The sequence below is a fragment of the Calonectris borealis genome, chromosome 1, assembly GCF_964195595.1.
Source record: "Calonectris borealis chromosome 1, bCalBor7.hap1.2, whole genome shotgun sequence".
In the NCBI taxonomy this organism is placed as follows: domain Eukaryota; kingdom Metazoa; phylum Chordata; class Aves; order Procellariiformes; family Procellariidae; genus Calonectris; species Calonectris borealis.
Window position 1 is genome coordinate 101,934,193 of NC_134312.1, and position 25,286 is coordinate 101,959,478.

Consider the following 25,286-nt stretch of genomic DNA (forward strand, 5'->3'; position numbering starts at 1 on the left):
CAGTAATGGAATATCATGCAAGGTGAGCCCTGTCTATCCAGATACTTTTGAGAAGCAAAAAAATAACATTGCTGACTCTGAAATGTTGAGGATGTAGATTCTACTGAAGGAGACATTCTCTACTTCCTTATAACAGGCATGGGTTATGCTATTCATTGCACTGATGCTGCTATAGCCAAATCACAATTGAAGAAGGCATGATGTTACTTATACTCCATGAAGAGAACAGTAAGTTTAGAAAAAACAAGCAGTATTTTTTTCTTTCTACTTCAAAAGACAATACTGGTTATCCCCTTTGAGATTCCTTCTTCAGACAAATGTATACAGTTGATGGTTTTACTCGTTCTGTAAAGCACAGCTGCAGTCATTTGGTAACTATAAAATACCTAGTCTCATTAAGGATGTGCAAGAAAGAAAAGAGAGAAAGATTGAGATCAATTACCCAAAATATCCTAAAATAAAATTGTTTCTTATTGAAAGCATTTTTCATAAACAATGACAAGATGGATTTCTTCTCACCAGACTGATGGAGCACAGGTTGAGCTGAGGCCCCTAAAGAAGGCCTTTGTTCGTTATCAGGAGAGGACAACAATGAAGTTGAAGGAGGACTTTCTGTTGAAGATGATGTTGAAGGAGCTTGGGCTGACATTGTAGAAGAGGAAGATGATGGAAGTTGTTCAGAACCATCTACTTCCATTGCAGTTTCTGATTCTGCACTAGGTGGCACGTTATTAGTAGCAGGAGCATCTGCCCGATTAGTCCCACCTTTGATTAAAAATAATAAAAAAAGGCAAGAAAAACAAGAGCCCAAAGGTAAACTTACTCTGTCTCTAAAGATCCCTTTGCATTACCATTCATATGGCAAACAAGTGTGCTCAGTTCTTCAGAGTGCACTAAAAATTTTTTAGTTTACACCTCAGAAAGGCTGATATTCAAGGCCTGTACATCCAGTATAAACATACTTTCTGTTGTAATTATTATTACTGAAAAGAAGGAAATCACCTCTGGACCGTGATCTTCCTCGTCCTCGATTGCTTTGTGCAACTTCGCTAGCTTCTTCAAACCATCTTGACAGCATGTCTGACATCCTCTGCATTAGAGACACATTAGGACTTTGCTCCCCTGTAAAACAAATAATGCGAAAGTTTTATCTACAAGTTTACAAAAGCGTTCATTTTTTCCCCCCATTTCTTCTTCCATAAAAAAATCCCTGCACTGTAAGCTATGTAACTAGTAATCCCCTGAACCATCTCCTTTTTTCAGCACAACAGTCCAGCAAGAATTGCCAGCTGAACACGGCACCACACAAAAACCAACTGTCCTTCCTCCTTTTCTGTTTTACAATTACCTGGAGCTTTTGTACACATGACATTGTGAAATTTATGTCATTCAGTTTTAAATGCTGTTTAAATAAGTTAAGAAGGCCTACATTTTTATGTTTTTCCAGCTAGTTATAAAATAAATGATTTTATCATTAAACAATGAGAGCGCAAAAAGACTAGCATAAAATTAGCACGTGATGTTTTTAACATTTCCAGAAGACTTCTTCATGACTTAGATTTTGCTCATAAGCACAATTTAATACAACAGCAGAGTTCTTTTAGGGTTTTTTCATTTTCACATTTTGGATCAAGTGTCAGGATTGCAAAAACTCTCAAGCAGCAAAATCTTTGACATACTTTCTTTCAACATAACTCAAAACATTTTCTCCTCATTTTGTTTCTGGTTTTATTACATATGAAGCAAAATTTGTTTCAAGAGAGAAGATAGGAAAAACTCCATTTGTAAAGGGCTGAAATAGAATATTTGAATTTTTAAGTGTTTTTTGTATTCTGTGAAACGTGGTATTCTGTTTTGGTTGGGTTTTTTGGGGGTTCGTTTGCTTGTTTGTTTGTTTTAAACACATTGGCATCTTCCAATAGAAGACCATTCCACTGGACTAGACCGTTCCACTCATACTGAAGTAAGAGCTTCTGCTTGCCCCTTAGCCACTTTTGAAGTATGCAGTGTTTAACCAACGTTTGGAAAAGTTTTGTAATTGAAGACCTTAAGAAATAGAATCCTTGTGAAGTACAATTACTTATCAAAATACATATGTGAAAAATACTTTAATGCCCTGCATACAAAAGCTAACACTGAAAGATTCTGGAACGTACTTGGGAAGAACATGTACAGTGAGAATATGCCTCTCAAAGATCAGTGCTGCTACCCGCACCAATGTTATAAAAGCTGAAAGACCAATAAAATATCTGGAGCAACTGATTATCTTTCAGGACTGTATATAATCTCCACTGAGAGGATATAGGTTGAATATATCATGATTAGACCTTGCTTTTAGATCATTTGCTTGAGTTTAGAAGACATTGTTGGGAACAGAGAAGGGAGGGGGAACACACCAACCCACCCCCCACAAAAAACAATGCCTCTCAATCTGACCCCAATGCCTTTGTCTATCCTCACTTCCACACTGCAGGTCTCCGACACTCCCCTGGGACCCCTCATCCCCTTCCTGTACCCCAGGCAGGGGAGCTCTGACCTCAGAAGCTTAAGACACAAAAAGTAGGATGCAACAGCTGAAGAGAACAGAAAAAAGGTGGTTAATGACGGGAGGAGAGGACAATGAACAGTTAACAGAAAAGTATGTCATCGGTCACCACGTGCCTAACTAATGCAGTATAGCTATTCTCTCTCAGTTGCTATACAGTTGTATCAAATAATGCACAGTAAAGATACTGAAGCTTTGTTTTGAGAAAATAAAAATCTAGCCAATGTCTATACTGGAGGAGTCCTTTTCTCAGGCTTTATTTTCTCCCCAGCAGATTTACTTGATATTATGGGGAAATGACAGCTAGAAGTACACTGAAGATACTTCACTGAAAAAGAATTTAGATAAAAAGTAACTGTGCAAAGGCAAAGCTGCAACTAATTTGGATGGGAAAAACCTGCAACAAAAATTATAGCAAAAGTGTCCCTAATATGAGCAGGTATACAAATAAGGTCTGTGGAATGAAAGCATCAAGTAAGCAGAATGTAAAACTGTTAATAATCAAACCCTGTGATATTAGAATAAGGTGGCACATGATGAAATTAAGAGAGCAGTTTAAAAGAAAGGAAAGAAAGTATTCCTTTACACAGTGGGCACTGAACTTCTGGAATTTTTTGCCATAGAAAATATTATCAACAGGTTCAAAAAAAAGGATTACAGAAACTCTCAGGCAATAGAACCATACGCAGATTCTAAAGGAACAGATGGGAACGTACCCTCTAACGTTTCTAATCCAGTAATTCCAAATACTGGTGGAGCAACAAAGGCGACAGACTAAGGTAAAAGGACAGCTCATGTTCTCTCCCTAAACAGCATCTCCTATTGCCTGGGTCAGATACAGAATCCTACTTTACATGGACTATTAGTCTGATACAGCTAGACACTTCAATTCTAGTTTGGGGAATCAGGAAGATGAGAAAACCAACACAGAAAATCTGGAAAGGGAAACGGTAGGCAGAAAAGGGAGACTAGAACAAATACTTGTACCCCCACAACGTGTCAGATTTAAACAGAAACACATCATTAGATGAAGAGTAAGATGAGTGACAAAGCATCCTCTGCCCTGCTTTGCTATCCCATTTTCTGACCCTAAAGCATAGCTTTGGAAATGTTCTATCTACTGAAACCTCAAGTAATTGAGTAATACATTACAAACATGAAAATATAAGTGTAAAAATTTAGTCACTACATGTGTTTTATAAAAAAGTGAAAGATATAATACTAGAATCCTATTGCTTTGAATTCCAGTCCCCTAATGTAACCATTACAGACCATTTCATTTGTAACTTTGATGCATATGAGGCTTGACTACAAAAAGGGAAATACATATTTGTGTTACTACATGACCAATGACAATGAAGTAAGCTCCACTTGATTTACATTATACTAACTGAAGCAACATAATTTTTCTGGTAAGAATATTTGCAATTTAGACATTTTTAAAAATCACTGTAGAATAGCAGTTCTGTGGTAAATTCTAAGAAAACCATCTTACGACCTAGCTGATTCTTAAAACATGGACAGTTTAATCTGAAGCACTTACATATTTCAGGAATACTTAAGAAAAATTGGAAAATAAAACCCAAAACAAACCAAACAAACAAAAAAAACCCACAACAAAAAACCAACCAGAACAAAACACACAAGCAAAGACAACAATCCCCCTCCAACTGCAAACACTTTACCATCTCTTTCTCGTTCACTCTCAGGCCTTGCTCTTGGTCCAGTATCTGACCAATCCCCTCTCAGCCGCAAACGTTTAACAGGAGGTTGCCGTAACTGGGGGGGGGGAAGAGAAAGGCATTACAAAGCTATTTATGTTGGATAGTACATAATTTTAAGTCTAAATATAAATGCAGTATCTCCATTTTCCTAAGTTACATATATTTGTATCTGTCACAAAAAAAATGGAATGCCAGCCATATGTTCAGATCAGCTATGAATAAGCGCAACACTGTATCAATAGAATGCAAGAGTTTTAGCTACTTCAACAGTCTAAATCAATGACTCTCAGAACTAATGCAGCTTTTCTTTTATGCAATACTAATTTTACCATGTTAATTGAGGTTTTCCATACTAAACAATAATAATTAAGGTTTTCCAGAATTCAGCCCAAATTCTGCAAAAATATTCACCTCTTTGTGTTAAAAACTACATGGCAGCTTCAGTTTAATGAAATGTGGATTTGAAATTAAGCAAAAGGAAAAAACAATCAGACATTAACAAAACAAAGAAATTTTATGAAAATAAGCTTCAATTTATTTTTTAACTTGTGGGTTTTTTTTAATTTTTATAACAGGTTTTTTTTGGAGCAGGAAGTATAAAACAAGTATATACACATAGTGTTACTTGAAGAGAAACAGCTAGTGCTTTGAACATTCAGAAAGGCAGTTCAGAGTTTGAAATTAAGGGCATTGGCTGGATATTTCTGGCTTAAAAAAAAAAAGTGAATAGTTGCTGACAATTTTAAATTAAATGCAAAACCCCTGTGGTGAAATCATATTAAAGCGTTAACTTTCAGGAGCCAGCAGATTCAGGAAGAAAGCTTTACATTCCTTCTACTCTATACAACTTAAAGCCAGGCTGAAATAAAAATAGCATTTAAGGAAAATCATCCGGCAAGAAGAGATTACAGGACATATTCTGTGCCTACAAAAGAAAAGAATACATAGGATCTGTTATTAACAGGTGGTCACAATCTTCTCTCTCTATAGTAACCGGGCAGTCAATTCTCCACCAAATTACTTCACATCAGATTAACATTACACAGAAGAAAAGGAGAAGCGCAGAACCATTTGTGCCTCACAATTTTTCTGGGTTCCTCTTTGCTTTCTCCTGCCTGAGTATAACTCAGCTGGACATTATTCCTCAGTCCTACACCCCCTTCTGATCAACAATATGTGTACTAGTAATAGCAGCCTGTAGCCCAGTAAATACAGCATGGTCATTGCTAGTAACAGGCCATAGGCTTAATATGAAGCTAACAACACAAGCCTCACACTAGTCAGGCTTTGTCTGGACTTCACTTGCTTGGAGCAGTATTTTAGCTCATTTAGCTGCAACAGCAATTGTCTAGTGACCAGGTGATTATCACCTAATTTGCTTTAGTTTTGCTTAGATTTGCGTAGATGTGTGGTGTACAACCTCTTGTTAACAGTTTTGACATATACAGGAACGCCAGCTAGCTAAACTGTGCAAGTAAGAACCACCTATGACCACAGGATACTGATGCAGCATAAAGTAGTACAGGCACAGGCTGACAGCAGATGTCCTGCAGGTGTGGACACAGGAGGATACCAGAGACACCTTCTCAGCAACTCACCTGTGGCTGTTAACTGGACTGTAAAGGTTGGACCCAAGCAACAACTGTTTCAGGGACAACAACAAGGACAAAGAACAAGCATTTAAAAGCAAAAACATGCCATATTGGCCGTCTAATAAAGAAAACACATCATGTAAAACGTGTTGAAAAACGTATAAAAATGGCCTCCAAGCAGATTCTAAGAAAAAGAAGGAAGAAATATCAACATCATGCTTCTCCCAGCAAAGAGGAGGAAAAAATCACCACCATTATCATCACACTCATCCTCCGGGTGAAGACAGCAGGATGCTGACAACTCATTGTAAACTCCCTTAAGGTCCCTGCCTCAGACTAACGGTAATGAACTCGGGATACAGAAGAGCTTGTGAAAGGGTGAGCATAATGCCAGAGAAAAATCAGTGCATGGCGAGGGGAGTGCAGGGGGAGCGGGAGAAACGTATATAACTTCACTGCAGTTAAAGAGATTTGTTTTATATTGATCAGAAAATTTCGACTCAGAATACACCTCAATTACAAGAGTGACCTGCCACCCTTGCTGGTCATATAACCCAAGATTCACGTAGATGCCTTCTCATCTTTAGGAGAGGGAAACCAGACAAGAAAGAAAACCAGAGTGACAAAATATTGTAAATGTATAAATAAATAAATATATTGTAAATATGCAAATTTTGTAACAATCTACTTGTCACATCTCAGTCTATGAACAGCAACATTAATTTAAGATTAATTAAAAGGGAAATACAACAGATACAAGTGTGCCACAAGGAAAAAAAAATATAAAACGTGGAAACAGGTTATCTTAATCACTTGCCTCCTCCCGTCTCTCTTCAGCAGAAGGAACTTTAAGTTCTCGTGCTGTGTCATCCTTGGGATCAAACAAGTATATGTAATCCGAAGAGTAGCTAACAAGGATCTCTTGACCATCTTCACTATAACATAGAGACGTTACTCTGCAGGATTTGTTATTGAGATGAGGAGGAACAAAACGTGCCACCATTCCAACAGTGCCCCTACCAGCATAATTCCCTATATTATTAAAAAAAAAAAGGGTAGGGGGGGTAAGAGAAAGAGAGAAAGAAATGACACATTTACTATTGCAAATTTTCAACAACTTCAATATACTCCTTATTTAACATCCAACAAAAGATGATCAGAAAAAGGCTAAGTATCCTGTAGCTTCTGCATTAAATTGGATCTGAATAGTGACATATGAGATCTTACTAGTATTTTATATGTTTGTTTACAAACACTACGTACATTGTAAAAAGAAAACATGAAAACTCACACACACTATCTGTCAAATGTAGCACAAATGGAAATTTTGGAACCTAAGAACATTTACACAATAATAATGCAAATCTGTATCTACACACAAATTAGAAAGGAAATCGTTATATGAAACTTTGAAAATTCAGGACATATATCTCCTCTTTTCTACCCAAAATGTTTTACAAAATACTAGTTTTTCTTCGAGACATAATAATACTGTCACTTTGAAACTGCAGAACTATACAATACATTGTATATCATGCTTCCTTGACAACTCATCTCCATTCCACTCACCTAAACAATCTTAAATTCTAGAATTACAAGTGCAATTCTACAACTCAAGAACTACTAGTTTGCTCAGTAGTCATAGAATACTTCACCTCTTTAAAAAAAAAGAAACACACAACCCCAAAAACTCCCAAAACAAAACAACAGAACACTATACCAATATATCCAGAAAAATTACAAATCTTCAAAATTTTGTCTTTTCTCTCCTTTACTCTGTAGACTGGCATACCTGAATTCATCTTATTCCTGTATTGTTACAATACAAGAGCAGGTACATAGTGCCTCTTAATCAACCCCCCAGAATTTGCTCTTCAGGTAGTTCTCACAGAATTTTGCTGACGACTGTGATGAAAGGGAGAGATCTTATAAGAACATTAGCCTGATGAGAGGCGTATTTGTATGTTTTTTGAGTGATCTTTACTGTTTCCTTTCTCTTCCATCACAATCATCAACAGGAAAATGCTGCAAGAAATGACAGATTTTGTGACACTGATTACTTACATGAATGTGTATGCACAGCTATGTATACTAATTCATATGTGTCCAAAACAAACACTGATCATACATAACGCACTTTTGCTTGTCACCTGAAATTTTTTTATAAAATCGTTAGGTAAGCATCTGAAGCATGCTAGCTTTCAACTGAATAATTTGTAGCTTTTCAGTGAAATTATGTTAGATATAGCAACAACTACTGCAAAGGTAAGCATATTGCTTGATATTATAGACTTCATAAGATCGCTTCCCATAAGAAGCAACACATTCCAGCACGGCAGAGTACAAGAAGATAAGAACTTAATTAAAATTCAGGTGGACCACGGCAGGCTGCAATCACTAGTTTTTTGGAATCTTGGAATCACAAGTTTCAAGACAAACGAAGAGATATTACAAAATGTCTTTTTCTGCATTCAGTATACAATGTATTCTGAGATGGATGAAGAGATTAAGTTTACTTACTTGAAGATTTCTATATGAGCAAATATTAGAGTGAAATGACTCTATTATTACAAAGCATAGTTCTCAGAGAATAAAGCTATACTTCGTTCAGTATTACACTTCAGTCATTCACCATCTATTTTGAAAAAACAGAACCTGAAATTGGAACTGCAAATGGTTAGAAAAGCTTACTGTAAGGTATGGTTTCTACCTGTTGCTCTTGTACCAAGCATTCGCCGATCATATATTCTCACTGAGCTATCAGAACAACCCACAGCAAGATAGTATGGGATCGGTGGACAGATAGCAACAGAAGTGGCAGCACGCCGACAGTTTATTAAAATATCCTGGAACAAACAAAAATACAGCATTCAAATAACAGCTCTGAACATTTGAAGTATAATATACTTCAGGACACAGGCCCATCAGTCAAGGAGGTTTTGAGAAAACTAAGTCTGGCCTGTGAAGATAGATTGTAAATATGCCAAGCAGAAAAGCCACTGCAGAAAAGGAAAACTATCAGAGAAAGAAATATAGGATGAGATCAACTAAAAAAGAAAACAAACAAACCAAAACAAACCACAAGAACAAACATCTAATAATAGATAAACATTAACAACTACAGATTTATAAACTAGCTTGCACCTTGGATTTTCCTATGGAGATATAGATAACTGTTGAGTCAGAAGAAGAGTACCAAATACACAGAAACAGTCTAAATTAATTTAAAGGATCAGAATAGATTTAATCTACAGGCAGATAATTGGATAGATGAAAAGAAAGAAAGAAACCCCTAGAACTGGTAAATATGCACAAAGCAGAATAAAATTAAATCGAGAGTAGTAATACACACTTTGGTGTCAGTTTTTCTCCAATTCAATATTAAAACTGTTTCTGAAATCCAAACACAGTGGACACCACCAATACTTTACCTTGTAGGGAGTAATACCAGTGACTAATTTGATCTAGTATAATTCATTACCAAATCTTTTCTTACAGAGGGACAAAGGATGCTCAAGAACACAAGACTGCAGATGATTTTCAAGCCTCATTTTTTGCCTCCAACTCTGCACTCTATAGTAACTAATGTAAACCAGACCAAGAGATTCAATTTCAAGATAGAATCTTTTCTACCATATCTGAAGCCTCACACCAAAGTTCATAAACTAAAAAATGCCAAAGGAGATATTAAAATAAAATAAATTAGAAAAAAAAAAAAAAAAGAGAAAGAAAAAAGACTCCCCAAACTTTTTTTGTTTCTTGGGAAACATGTTGTCATCTCCACCAACGACCCTGAAATCTATTATTACTAAAAGCCTTACCAGAATTCATATCCTATGTTTGTATGGTGTACAGCTCTACATTTAGGTCATCTTTATTAAAAGATTTCACTCTTACATCTTTACAATCTTCCTTTGTGCAACTTGTTTTGATTCGAGTATCAAACCATCTTACAGTGCCATCTTCACCACAAGAGAGGAAAGTATAGGGATCATTTGGTACTGTCATAATCTGCTCAAAAATTAAAAAAAAAAAAAAAAAAAAAGAGTTAATACTTCCAGAAATACCATTAATTTGAAAATAAAAGCATCAACATTTTGAGAGCAGCAGTAAAGACTGAAGCAATTATGACTCAAGTCAAACTTTCTATTGAAATAAAGAGGAAAACTGAAAAACTGCTGATGTTTCTTCATTTTCAAGAAAAGGTTTGAACTACTGAAGTTAAAACAAACTGTAGAATGTCACACAAGATTAAATATTTATAGGTCAAAGCTTACAGTTATTTCTATTATCTTTTAATAAGCAACATACATTTACTGCAGTCAGTTTTCAGATAAGTAATCAATTTGCTGCAATAATTCAACAGAAGCTCAGTTTATTCTCTACCAAGTAATAGAAGAGAGTAACAAACAAAACCCTCAGAAGTCTGAATGACATGAAAATACCAGATGGCTTTTATTCCCATTGGGCCATCATTCCTTTACATTCAAAGTAGTCCCCTGAAGCAACTATGTGTTAAAGACTGTTACTAACCTACCCCCTCACTGCATTTTTTTTTTTTTTTTTTTTACTTTTTAAGAGAGCACTGTATTGCACCATTTTCCTGACCTCAGCCCTACTCAAACTAGGGAAGACTCAGATGGAGTCTCACATGTATGGCTTCACTCAGGAAGGCCTCATTAAGACAAAATAAAAAGGCAAGCAAACATAACGTTAAAGCTGAATTCCACAGGTCAATGAACACACATGAAACGTCATGGTTTTACACGCTATCCCTTAAATACAAAACAGACTGTTGTAGAAACTAGCAGTATTTTTCTTTTCCTGCCTACTACTACTATCAGTAACTTCATAGAAATGTATAAAGCTACAAAAATCAGTAATACTGTGATACACTAACTCAACACAGAGCAAATGAGTGATTCCTTAACACTTTTAATGTGATGATTTATTCTCCCCTCCCCCCCCAAAACTCTTAATAAAAGTAACATATGGATATCTGTAAATCTCTCTACCTAAAGTGGGATTACAAAGGTAATCTTTGCAGGATTCAGTGTTTCTTCTTGTGATGCTCAGTACATTACTGAGACAATGTGTGCTGTGCCAAATCTTACTGCTGACAAAGAAGTAGTTTGACAGAACAAAGCCAAGGTTTTAATAACAATGGAACAATGAACTTCTGAGCTATGACCATTATTCCTCAATATGTTAGTATAACATATTGAAAAAAGTGATTTTCACTACACACTCAGATTAATTTTATTAGTGTAGTTATAAAAGTCAGCAATTGTTCTTCAATCCACTAAATCCTTCCAGCATTTTTGCTGTATTTCGATGCAGAGCTTTCATTGAAAACATCTACTTTGTTCCAAGAATGTTGCTGAACATGGTATAACACAGCAAGCTCTTGTTTCTAGTAGCTGTATTTTATTTTTGTTCACACTGATACTATTCCACAATATACGTGTAATAGTGCAGTACATACCTCCACTTGCACATGCCACTTGCACATGCCAATTTTTATGCATGGTGTTTAAAAACATACTAAGTACTTTATAAGCACTGAAATAGAGAAATTGAGAAGTGCAGACTCCAATAATTAAGAGTCATTGTTACTATATTTAAGTTCAACAAGTACAAATTATATACATAAAATCCTTTTTTACTAACTAAAAAATCATTTTCTATTTAACTTTAAAAATATATAGCCATATGTTCATGTTGCTGTATTGAAAATATGAAGGTAACAGTTGTCCAAAAAGTACATTCTCTTCTGAAATGCAATTAACATGAAGGGCAATAAAGAAAAGCATTTGGCTGAGTAAAAATAAAATTGTAATGGCCTTGCATAAACAACAAATTCTCCAGAAACATGGTTCAAGAACTTCTCTCTCCCACTCTACTTACTCTATTCTATCCCAGACTTAAAAACAATTGTCCAATTATCTCACAGTTCATAACAATCTACACGAATTTCCACATTCCTCTGTTTCAATGGATGTTTTTGTAATGTCTTGAACTGCCACAAACTCCAAGTTTAAAGCGCAGTATAAATTCAAACCACATTCAAATTTAGAGTTAGTACCTCAGGGGCAGATGATGTTAGCTTTTGTTATTTAGAGAATCCAATGAGTCAAAGTTCTATATTTAATATGATGATGTGATTACATACAGCTGGGCAGTAACGTCACAATATTTTGAAATTATTTTCCCACTCCAGAAAACTCCCAGTGACAAAGTTGCGTTATGTCAGAAGCTGAAGCTGTATCTCAGCCATTTGCTGAAAAAACCCTTCTATTTACTCTATTATACTTTCATATGCCAATGCTCAAAAAAAGGTCTGCTATGCCACACAATAATATATGCATTTAATGTTCAAATATCAGGTTTAAGACACAGTAACAGAATTCATAGTCTTTATAAAAGGTACCTCCCAAAATGTTTTATAAGCCTATCTTTTCGAAGACTTTTTGAAGAGAGCTCAAATTTAGATATGTTAAACCTCAGTGCAAAACAGGATAAGAAAAATAACTTCAAAAAGTTGTTAAAATAGTCAATGTCATATAGGGATTTTGAGATTCCTTCCATTAGCTGTGTATAAACAACCAAAATGATATCACACTACTGTCATTCAAAACAGCAATAATGCCCTCTTGTTAACATTATTTGCTGAATAAAAATCATCCCCAATACCACCATTTTGACTGTACAATATAGCAGTCAAATGTCCATACTCTCTTCAACTAATGATTTTGAAGAAATTTACTATATTCCGTACAACTAGTTACTGTTCAGTTCATTCTATATGGACAACAATAAAACTTGCATCTTGATTTGTTAGATTGTTGGGCTCTCCATATTTCCTCTAAGATATTTTTCAAACTCCTACTGTCTGTTTTGACAAGTTTAGTTTGTTGTACCTATCAAATTTATATTTATCATCTGGTTTAGTAGCTTGCAATGTGCATACCGTCATTCCTGATGACAACAACATCTTGCAAGAGACAACCAGCATCTCATATTACAGGTTAGAAGTGTTATGTTCTAGCCTCCGTTACTACTCCTGACCCACAAGCACAACTGGCAACGACTTTCATTGAATTTTCCCTGTTTCATCATTGGTTTGCAGCACCACCTGGTGTCAATCACTTCATGTAATCAATCAAACTGTTGGTCAACCCAAGCTCAGGCAGATGGAAACTTAAGACCACCACAGTGACTTCTCATGATGACTTTCATGCTGCCACCAACTCTTTCATTTGTAGTACTCTGAGCAGCCTAGTCCATGACCCCAAACTTCACGCACCCAAACTCACTGCTCTAATGATACTTCTACCACTACCTTCACACATCTCCTCAGCACAGTATCCATAACCATTCTCCTATTCTCAAGCTCAAACATGTTTTACATAATACTCCCAGCTAGCTACGCAGGAAACACAGGTGCCAGTAACTGGCTGCTCCTCAAGCTTGCAGCCTGCCAGCAAGGGGAGGCTCTTATTTCCCCAGGAAGCCACAATGCAACGACCTGAGAGACCCCCTCCTCAACAATGACATTTCAGCTTTAAGAAATAGCATCTCAGTCTCCAGACGTTCTTATGAAAAGGCAGGTTTTATCTGAGATACAGAGAACATCCAATCAACGTGCAGAATCCACAGACTAGGATACAGACTACTATATATAGTAAACTTCAGTGAGAACTGAGGCAGTTTAAGCTTCTGATTGGGGGCCGTAAGGGCTCACGCTATTCAAAGGAAACAGTAGTTTCTCAATCAAAACAAATCTCAAAAATAAAAGCAGATGATGCCAGCCTGGGATCCAGAATCACATTTTGCAAAACTGAAAATATAGTCTCGTATTAAACCCAGGCAAAACAAAACCAAAACCACAAATCCTGGAAACAGAGTGAATACCACAAGGTTGCTTGCTCAACTGACCTACAAAGCTACCCTGCAGACAGGAAGTGTTTTTGACAAAACCTTTAATGGAACATGTCTAATTACAACTGTAAGGATACTTTTACTACATGATCAAAAACTTATTCTGGCAGTACTTCAGCCATTTTCTTTTCTCACACATCTTTTCACACCCCCCGATGTTTTTAACAGAGATTTTAAACTATTTTGTTCACTTAACATACAAAGAAAGATTTAAAAGCTTGCTGTGAAATCTGAGCTAAATCTTTAAAAAAGCAATGGATTTGGGATTTTTTCCCCTCTGTGTGTACTGTGGTAGTGTTAAAAACATACTTAAAAAACTGGCACATTTATAACCTTAGAAGAAAATAGCAGTATTTTCTCTATGTTAAGTTTTACAAGCAGCAGATTAAAATAAATAAATATATAAATAATTCTGATTATCTTCCTAACTTAAGTAACACTTTGCTTCTTCACTTGCCTATTTATAGGAACAAAAATTCCAAGGGAGGATTGAAAATACTGGCTCTAAATTTACACATAAAGAGTTAACTAGAATACAAAATAGAGAAATTACCTAGAACTGTAAATCCATTTTTCAGATTAAGTTATTCACACATGCTGAAATAAGCATTTCTTAGAAGGATTTAAATTGTGAAAAAGGCATTAAACTGCTGAAAAGTTGGGGGAGGGGAGAATAAAAATAAAAACGCAAAACATAGCCACTGCCCCCATCCCCCAACCTACTTCAGAAAGAAATTCACAGCACAATTTAAATCAGTTTTGCTCTGCAGAGGATTCTTTCAGTGAAGGTGTATTCAGCTACTATATTTGCAAAGAAAGTGGTCTTAATGACACTACCTTTTGGAAAGTCCTCCGTTTAATTCAGACAACATGTTTCTCTTTTAAAGCCTACTCTAAGAAAAAAACAAACAAACAAACTAAAAAAAGCTAGAAGGAAGGTTCTTTAATTCTGACTGAAATAAAGCTTTCAGCAGTCTGGTTAAAATCTTGGGCAACAATACAAGAAAATATGTATTTTACTCATATACTTCTGTGAGGTACCTCATAGGTAGTTCCATAGTGGCACGTATACTGGCATTGTCTGTTGGTCTCCGCATCTTGTTCAACATTAGTGTAAAAAATGACTCCATCTCCGGAACAAGATACAATCTGTTTGTCATTGGTGCACGGTAAGAATTTTGCACTAAAAATATTGGCCCTGTGTCCTGAGCGAATGGTTGTTAAAACCTAAGGAAGAAAGAAAAATGAAGGCTGTATCAGATGAATATTTTCAAAGCAAATAAAGAATGGGAAAACAACACAGTCTCTGGTACTATAAAACATCGGTTATGTACAGGCTACCAGTAACCTACATTTTAATACAATAGAGAAGACAGAGAAGCTGTCTTTACACCAAATTTTTTCTAAGAACAAAGTGGTTCCAAAAGAGACATTAACTTATGCACTTGCACGAAGTATTCTGCAAAATGAAAGGCTGGAATGCAAACGCCACCTTTTGTTTTTAAAAATGCTAGTTACATATCACATCAGGTTTCTCAAAGTAAAACATTAGTCCAGGGTGATAGTGCAGCCAGCCAGCATGTCAGTGAGGAGAGATTTGGAAGACCTGGAATATTGTGGGTCAAAAGAATAAGGCATTATAATCTAAACCAACTTTATAGACTTTAAAAATTGATGCTACTCTTCAAATAAACTCACTTTAAAAAAGAGAACTGAAGTTTATGTTTTGAAACCAGTCAAAAATAAATAAATGTTTAAGAACATGATTACAGGGCAATAAACTAAGACTTGACTTAATCTCAATGAATGCCATTCATCTACAGTACAGCAGAGAAGCATATAATTTACTTCACCATCACAGTTGGTTTTAAAACACTTTGTGATGATTCTTTGTATTTCCTAACATACTTATTAGTCTATCAAAACTGAAAAAACCCGCCATATGCTTTCCTGTGCACTACTGAACATTCTATTCTTACCTTATTTCTCCCATTTAAACCAAACTGCATTTTTACCACTATTAGGAAAAAGATACTTACCAAGTTGTTTACAGTATGAAAATTACTTCCAAATTTCCACTCAATTAACTTAATCAAAGAAAACATTATGCAAATGAAGTTGCTTTGTCAGTGATAGCTAATGTCTCATATTTCACAAGTACTATTTCACAACTTTTAAACAATGCACTCAAAAAAAGATTAACAGTGTACCTGCATATTCTGAAAGATACACAAGCCTTAGTATTTAAAAAAAATTATCAAAATGGGGAGATATAATCCATTCATTTTGTTTCATTAAATCTTCCTCTTCATTTAGATTTGTCCAGATCTCTGCATTTTACTGAAAACATTAAAACCTAGACATTCAAAAGAAATGAGGAACTCTGTATCAAAGGAGCAACTTAGAACAAGAAGTCCATAAGGTACCCTAGTTCAGATGACAGTTAAAGATGTCATCTCTCAATCCCACCCCTGATTTTACGTTATTGCTACTGTGAAAGGAATATTTTTGTCCTGACAAGAAAACCTTTTCGATTTCCCTAATAAAAAACCAACAAAACCAACAACAACAAAAAAAACACCCAAAAAACCCCAACAAAAACCACCACAACAAAATAACCAACTAGGGGCTTCTCTACCACCTTAGCTTCCCCTTGCCAGTTCTCCACCACTTCCTCCCTATTACAGAATATAATCAGGCAGATGACTTCTCTTTGCTCTGCTGTCAGGGTCCTTCTCTCACCAAATTACACAGGCTTCTTACTTTTCCCCCTTTTTCTCACAAAACCCAACCTAATGCCCTTGCTTTTCATGCAGTCAATAGCTAACTTATTCTAATCTTCTGCTTCAGTTTTCCCTATCTGCAGATCTAAATTTAGACATGGTGATCTACATTTGATGACTGCCCTCAAACTTGGAAAAACTCAATTTTTCTTTCCCTCCTTTCTTCTCTCCTCCACTGTAAAGTGAAACAGCATTCAGAAATATATACAGCTACACATTTTCAGTAAAGGAAAGAGTTTTCTCACAGGCAGACCTAACCTCATCTTGCCTGCCCCTCAATTTCCTGCCTACGTTGCACAGTATTGCAATAAAAAGTGTTAAAGTACTACAGCATTTATTATATGCAGATTTTCCATGCCCTTCTTGACTTGCACTGTACATCCTTTTCTACTCTGGTTATTCTACTGCCTTAGAGAGAGGAGAAAGAGGCATAAGAAGTTGCGGGTGCCTAGACAGCAAAAAAGATGAGAAAATGTAACACACACAACCAACCCCCAAAAGCCTATCGTTAGCTACACAGAGTAAAACAATACCACCACCTTACTCCATTGGAGTATTTTACTACCAACATGTAACAGGCTACAAATACTTAACGACCGAGGAAAAGGGGGAGGGGGGAACAAAGAATTTCAGGTGTTCTTCAAAGTACTTGACGAGCTGTAGTTATTCAGACATCCTCACAACTTTCGCAATTGCTTAAGTAATACGTTACACAGAAAATCAACTGAAAAGGCAACAAATTCAAGAATTCAAATTGCATCTCTTAAAAACGCAGATTAAATCTTTGGGACGGGATTACCAATTCATGTAGCGATCCCAGAAGCTTGCATACAAGCTCCATCCCTAACAATAAGTACTTTCCTCCAGGAAAGTAAAACTTCTGGCAGCTACTCTGTTGTCTTCTTTAAATCTGAAATGTTTAAGTTCCGTATCCAAATGGAAACTCTTTACAATAAAAAGTCACCACTTTTTAAAAGAGGTTTTATTTCCACTCTGGCTTACTTTTTGAAAAGAAGCCTGTTGAAACAAATGCAACTCAAATATCAGTGGGTTACTAAGCTTTTCAGGATGTAGTTAATTTAGGGTTCCCATTCAAGATATTCAGCACAGAATCATTTACAATCCAGCCTTTTCAATAGTACTTCCTTTGAAGAGGTCAAACCCCCTTTAGAAGTAAAGGAAAGCAAACCTAATGGAACCCCATCCTAAAGAGAAAAGTAGCAATCCTGATTCTAGAAAAGCTGTAGACCTACAGCCCCACTAAGCACCCTCCAAAGCCTCCCCAACACTTTCTCATGTGAGCTGAACCCTTTCTCTCCCAGAAGGCAAACCAGGCTAAAGATTCAAAAATCCTGAATGTTAACTACTTGTAAGAATCCTGTCTTCACCCTGGTACTAGCTGAGAGAAGTCTCAGGCTCCATTTAAAGGCTTTGAAAACTGAATGCTCAACCTGAGGTACATACATGAATTCCCATCTTTTTGTACCATATGTGTAGCGGGTAGAGCTTTAGCTCCATCCAAACTCTCCCCGCTCTCCGCCCCCAGTAATGTGATGCCTAAAACAAATAAAATGAGGAGGAAAAGATCCACAAGAAGAATTCTTCTCAGCCATCCCAAAGTATAATAAAGTGCTCATCCTTTTGATTTAGACTTGCAATTACTATTAGAAATCACAGTAACACATTTCTCCTGAGATGCACAAACGCTATAAACATATAACCTATTCAAACTTGAGAAACATATTTAGAAAAATTTCTCCTTCTGAGACACATTACATAGTAACAATTAACATTTGCATCTGGCCATACATACCACAAACTGGAATGACTTACATAAAACTCATGTAAATAAGAGTTAAATAAGATTAAATGCTTCCTTATTAAATTAGATATTTTACTAACACAGAAGATTATATTGATGGCTATTTTTGCTATTCTAGCTAGCTCATAACAGAAAATACGGTGATAAGGACATCTGCCAAAATGACAGAATTCCAGTAGAGTTCTGGTACCAATACCAATTTGCTCCCTTTTTCTGTATTGATTCTGTTACTCAAGCCAGAGAAAATAAGCTCACACAATCGTAACAGTCATTAAAAATCGCATCTTCACTACATTTCAGGAACAACACTGATTATTAAGTCTTCTTGCTAGTACCTGCTGTTTTATAATTGCATTTGCATATATTGGGGGGGAGAACCTATCTGCTCTGCTGTTATGTTAAAAAAAAAACTCAGCTGACTGTTAAAAATAAGAAAACAAAACATCTCCTATATTTCTCATTTGGCTTCAGTGCAGCAGTAGTACACAACGGGGAAAAAAACCAAAATCATCCCATGAAAGCATAAAGTTTAAATTGCTGCATCTATTAAAATATTACAATATTTTAATATAATAATTATATAATAAGATAATGATATAGCAAGTAGCCCATAGTGATATATTAAAATAAACTCTGTAAAATAAATAATATTGAACACCCTTTACTTGCATGAAAAATTTTTACTTTGCAAGTCTCTCCAACTCCACTCACTTTGGAATATATCCTTCATCCACCTCATAGCTGTCTTAGATACCTCTTCTTCTTCAGCTGAACTCCCAGTCCAAGAGAAACCCTGGTGTAATGACACTGATCTGAACTTTGTCAGACTGACACCAATAGTTGAAAGGAAGAGATGAAGTCTGGAAGCTATAGCTCATTTGGGCAAGTGAGGAAAAGGGCCTTACCTATAGGCACAGGCAACACTCCAGATCACTAATAATTTCCCACCACAGCTCTTCAGGAAGGCAAAATGTTGCTGCCTCCATAACCTTCTATTCAAACTCTCTTCCACCATACCAACCACTCATTTTGGTTCCTCCACCAATTTAATTTTTCACCACCTCTTCAGGGTTTAGTTCTTAACCTCTGAGAAAGAGTGGGGGAGAGAACTTCACTTGAACATCGCTGCACAGGATCCCCAGCACTGAAGGACACAGTTCAGAACATCTGTTCTGTCAAACTATCAGCAGCTCCTTCAAGAGCAAAGTGTGGAACACTGCTACTACATGATGGATGCTAGCTGAAATTACTGGAAGCCATTCGACTGCATCATAACACGTGTGAGCACAGAAGTGGAAAAGCAGAGACCTTTACAGCACTTTCCCCTTCACAGACCTGCTTTCCCTATTTCAGTACAAATTCTTCTCCATCCACATATGTGCACACACAAAGCAATGTAATTTCAAATGGTAATAAAGTATTTTAATCAAGATTGACACTTCAACAACATTACACAGAAAGACAACTCAGTATATTACATACAGCAAAAGCTAATACAGTATTTTAAAATTAAAATGAAACAGAAAACAATTTATCTGACTATAAGATTTCATAAGAATTACTGAATCCTATTGCTAATTCTGACACTAATCTGTCGTGAGACCATGTTCCTTTTGTGCCAGACCACCTACCGTAAAATGGGATAATACCTATGTTGCAAGGGATTAGAATACTAAGGTTTTAAAGCACTGTGAAGTTTTATTCCCATTTATAAACACTATAAAGTGCCTGATATTATCTTTGTCAGATAATAATTAATATCTGAAAAATAGTATCTTGAAAAATATCTTAATATCTTGAAAAATAGTAATTTAAATCTAATTTTAAATTTACTGAGTATCCAGAAACAAACCTACCTTTCTGCTGTAGGGATTGCTAATTACCAGATTGGTGTCATCCGAACCAGATAAAATATATTCTCCTGTATCATTCCAGCAAATTGTATTCACCTGCATGAATTAACAAAAATTACTTTAGACTTACATTAATTCAACTTTCAGAATATGAAAACATCAATACTCATCCAACACTACAGAAATAGGAGTTAACAAATTCAATTAAAATGATGTAATTTCTAAGCAGCTAGCACAAAAAAATTGTGTTTTTAAAACAAATTGATAAGGGAATCACCTGCTTCACCTATGGCATCTCAATTACTCCCTCTGCTCCTGAAGAGTCCATCAGGTAAATTAAGACTTCCCACAAAGGCCTCAATAGGCACAATTTTACACATTCAGGTGCTTTAATGTACCAAATCTACTCCACAAAGTTCTCCGTATTTGAACTACAAGGCATCACAATGCTTTCGTTATTGTATCTTCACCATATCCAAATTCTGACCATCCATTGCTTTATATACTTTTCAGTGACCACACCTTCTCAGGGATCATATGAAAAGCACTGCAGAATCCATCCCAGATCCCTTTTGAGAAGTGTGAGTATGCTGGGAAAGAAGAATCCTACAGTGAGGTACAGAATCGTATCGGGAGAACTTTACAATATGTTTCCTTATCAATTCTCCTTTTCACAAGACTGTGTTTAATAATGTGTCCATGAAATAAAGCTGTAAAAGCACTCAAAATCCAGGAAGCTCAGAAAGTATCCTTAGAGTAACCTGTCTTCAAGCAGCAGCTCATGCACAAGCACTAAAGACTGCATGCATGACCATTATTATTTCAAGTAGACTCTAAAATAGCTTTAAGTGTCAAACTGCAGCCATCAACATCTTGTGTTGGCTATATTCTGTTGGCAGAATAACTGCCTTAGGTGATGTATCAGAGTGGTCTATTTAATTAGTAAAAAACCCACTTCGTTCTAAATCCTTTTCTTATGCTTTTTTTTTTTTTTTAATTCAGATATCTCGTTCTGAGCCCGAAAGACAAAAATCTTTTTGTTTAAAATAAATATACCCATTTTAGTTACTATTTTAATCACAAGCTTAGTTGGGGTCCTTAATCAGACAAAGTTGCAAAATCAGAATTAACTGTTTCAAGATGGATCATATGGGCAACAACTTGACGTATTCATGGAGGAACTTTAAATGAACCTTTGCCACACACACACACAAAAAAAAGAGAGATCTTGGTGTTACAACAGACATGCCTGTGGCAGAGTTAGCTCAATGCTCACCAGCAGGAATCATTAGGAAATGCACAGAAAAGCAAACGTCATTCTGTCAGCGTATACATCCATGCATGGCAAATCTGTGTCTTCCACACTACGCAGTTTTGGTTCATATCCCACTCCCGTATTCTCCATTTCTATTACTGCCCATTTGAAAAGAGAAATTATGAAAAAGAATGACTAGAGTGATCATAGGTATCTAACACTTTTTAGTGCAAGAAGCAATTAATTTTTACTACTCTGGGGAGGGGATATGACAAAAGCTTATGAAATCATGAATGACATGGAAAAAGAAAGAAATAACTTTCTGTGGATCTTCACAGTACAGGAAATGGAAGGCCTTCAATGAAACCATCATATGATACACATGGCATTTTATTAAAACTGGAATTCATTGTCATGGAATGTCCTAAACACCAGAAGTGGAAGAATATACATATTCATCAAAGAAAAATGAAAAATTATCAGAAACAAAGATACAACTTTCACCTCCATCTGTTTATTAAAGTGTGATGTGTTCTCTAGAATACCCTTAAAGTACAGTCTGCTTGCCCTGCCTCAACTTTCCTCAAAAATCAGTACTGGCCACTCTCAGGGCCAAGTTATTAGGCTTGACTGAGCATTGGTATGACCTTGCATGGCTACTCTTATGATTTTATAACCCTGACTGTCAATCACCAAGAACCACGCATTCAACTAGCCCCCAGATCCATCTACCATTGAAGTAGCCTGTCCTGACGACGACTGTACTTTAAAAATGTTGCCAAAGATAGCACAGTACTACAACTAGGACAAACACAAAACCCAAGAATGTTTACTTCCATCTACATTTCCTTTCAGGCAGAAAAATACTATCATTGCCCTAAAGAAACCAAAATGCTAATACAAGGATAAAAGAACAGAAACAAGAACAAAACACTGAAAAAACAAGGAAGCTGCCAAAAAATTACAAAACATGATGTGAGAAAGAAGAGCTAACACAAAAATTAAACAAGTTGAGGGGGGTGGCAGTGTGTATCCAAAAACAAAATCTGAAGGACAGGAAAGCAGAGAAAGCATCAAAGATGCGAAGGGGAGACATGATTATCTAAATTGCAGCATCACAAGCCTACACAAGACATCAATCATTCTCCTTCTAAATTCCGATTTCATTGCACTGATTGCCTCAGGGTTGAGCAATTTAGATACACCCTACCCAGGCCAAAGCTGGTTCAAAAAAATCCCTAAGTGAGATGACATAACCAAATGTGTGCTAGAGGTCTATAACTAAACAGCCTTTTTATTCTGTACCAGATCACCTTTTCGACATTACTGTAAAAAAAAAAGTCAAGAAAACCCCCAGTCTTTCAGTGGAAGAAGCTTGATTTTTTTTTTTCCAGAGAACACAGACTTTCCAGTAAGTGATCAGTCAATACACTACATTTCTCAGTGTTCAGTACAACCTATTGACCAACAGTGAATAACCCCCCAAAATATGCATATGGATCACTAAAAACAGATGCTTAATAAGAGCAGATTAAAAAAAGTTCTCATGTCTCACTCCATGGTAGCAAACCCACTATTAAAATACATTGTAAAATGAGGAATAGCTAGAAAATTGGTTTGTATTTCAAAACTGTGTAGAAAAGCCACATACCTATTACCTTCACAGCCACTCAGCACCCAACTAAAAGCATAATGTAACAGTTACTACACTAAGGGTTTGAAACTCTTGGAAAAAGGTGTTAGAGCCAAAAGAAAGCATATATCAAACAAAAATGACAGACAATTACTAACGTAAGAAAAGTCAAAGGGTGTGTAATTAGCTTTTTTCTATAAATATTCTACATTATCAATTGTATTTAATTTTATTTGCCACTCAACTAGCCTTGAAAGGAAGCAGCAGACATTTTTGATTCATTAGTCAAAGAGTCAAAAATAAATTTACCATCTCTGTTTTCCTCAAAGACGATGCAGGAGGTAGTATAGCCAATCTTTAAAAAACTGAAAAAGCAAACTCCTCACTTCCATGCAATGTAACAGTAGAATTAACTCTTTTGTGAAGAGGATAGATTAACAGAATACAAAAAATAGGAGAAAGGAATTAAAAATTACTGTAGATATCGAGAATATCAGAAAGATCTCCCAAGCAAGGAAGAGGGTGAAAAACTGCACGTTCTAACAATATGCAAACAAACTTCCTATACTAATTAAATACTAATTTAAGCATAGCTTTGAGGACCACATCTAAAAATTACTTGCTCACAAGTTCCATCCTGAAGGAGATGTATGCCACACAGGATGCTTGTTTGTTACTGAACTGAATGTCTATGCATAGAAATGAGAAATTATTCCTCCAGGTAATCTTCCTTCCTTTATTTTAAAATGTAGTATTTGCTCATGTCAAAGGTTCCATCTACATATGCATTCTGCAGTTCTACCTTCCTTAGCTTTTACAGGACCAGAACTGGACGAAAATAAGCGATATTTTTATTCCAATTCAATGTGGTTTGGAGTTGCTTTCTCCTCTACTTTCCTCACACTTCATCACTGCTGGTCCAAATTGGTTTTCTTTCAACATTTCTCCTTTGGATTTAGCCACTTCATACAGCAAGCATCTCACCTAATCCTATACATTTCTTCATCATTTTAAGCTCCCTTTAGAGTTAACATGGAAAATGGCAACTTCTGGCATACATATGACCTTACTCTGAATTGGACAATGAGAATCTTGTTGAAAGAGGCAACTCATGCCCATGGAAGGATGATAAGGTCACAAGTAGACATCAGTGATTTGGTAGACTAATTCAATTACTTCACATACTACTGCTAGAAACTGTGTCTTTAAACGAAGTGGAAAATTGCACCATTTCAAAGACAATGGTACCTAAACTCTGAGATGAAAATACTCACATCCCAAATAAAAAGGTGATGTGGTAATAGTACCGCTACATGAGCATGTATACTTGAAGTAATTCATAGAACTACTCCCTTCTTCAAAGATATTGTACCCGAGTATGATTACACATACAGTCGTATTTCCCACAAGATCTCTCTTTTGTGTAACGTAGATCAAATGGTAGATCGGAAGTTAAACTTTACTTTTATCCTCAATTAGAAAAAAAAATTTTTTGCCTTAAGTATGTTGTCCACCATGTCCAATTACACAGCTTGCTTTATATAGAAAATACAAGTAATGACTTATTCCACAGAAGAATGCAAATGTTATTAACAAAAAAAAAACCCCAAAAAACCCAACCGAAAAACCAAAACCAACCCTTCTGTCCAACCTTCCAAAAAAACCCAACCACCCCAAAAAAAACAAATCCAGAAACACCCTTAATAAGACAACTATGGCATTCATCCCTCACATGGGAAATGCATGCTGGTTCAGCAATTGTGGGGGGAAAAAAAAAAGACTAATATGATCATTTACCATTGATGGTATAAGCATTTTAATCAGTAAAGGCATTGTAATTTCATTTACTTTTATTTCACAGATTCTTTTAAAGCAAGTAGTAAGAAATTACACTGAATGTCTTACTACTTGTTAGCCATAAAAGATTATTCCTTGCAAAAAAACACACAGTAAATGAGGTAAGAAGTCCTAATACCCTATTCTTTAAAGGTGGATAGTTCTGAGCACATTTAATTTCTAAAGACATTTTTCAAACTGTAGCAGAATTTTAAACATCTGCATATAATGCTGTAAGTTCATAATTAAAACATTTTCTACCCAGTAAAACAACTAAGTTAGACCACATACTAAAGCATACT

The 25,286-nt window shown here is 35.9% G+C and overlaps 1 protein-coding gene across 3 annotated transcripts in view; it reads right to left on the reverse strand.

The window, feature by feature from the left end:
- The window catches only part of DCAF6 (DDB1 and CUL4 associated factor 6), a 91,445-nt gene that overhangs the window by 48,043 nt on the left and 18,116 nt on the right, over positions 1 to 25,286 (reverse strand). For all 3 annotated transcript variants that reach the window (XM_075169611.1, XM_075169632.1, XM_075169621.1), the window contains exons 3-10: positions 20,264 to 20,356; positions 14,844 to 15,029; positions 9,759 to 9,872; positions 8,572 to 8,707; positions 6,679 to 6,893; positions 4,231 to 4,324; positions 1,003 to 1,122; positions 520 to 765 (exon numbers count right to left, since the gene is read on the reverse strand). In XM_075169611.1, coding sequence (XP_075025712.1) covers positions 520 to 765; positions 1,003 to 1,122; positions 4,231 to 4,324; positions 6,679 to 6,893; positions 8,572 to 8,707; positions 9,759 to 9,872; positions 14,844 to 15,029; positions 20,264 to 20,356 — 1,204 coding nt within the window. The remainder of the gene's footprint in view (positions 1 to 519; positions 766 to 1,002; positions 1,123 to 4,230; positions 4,325 to 6,678; positions 6,894 to 8,571; positions 8,708 to 9,758; positions 9,873 to 14,843; positions 15,030 to 20,263; positions 20,357 to 25,286) is intronic.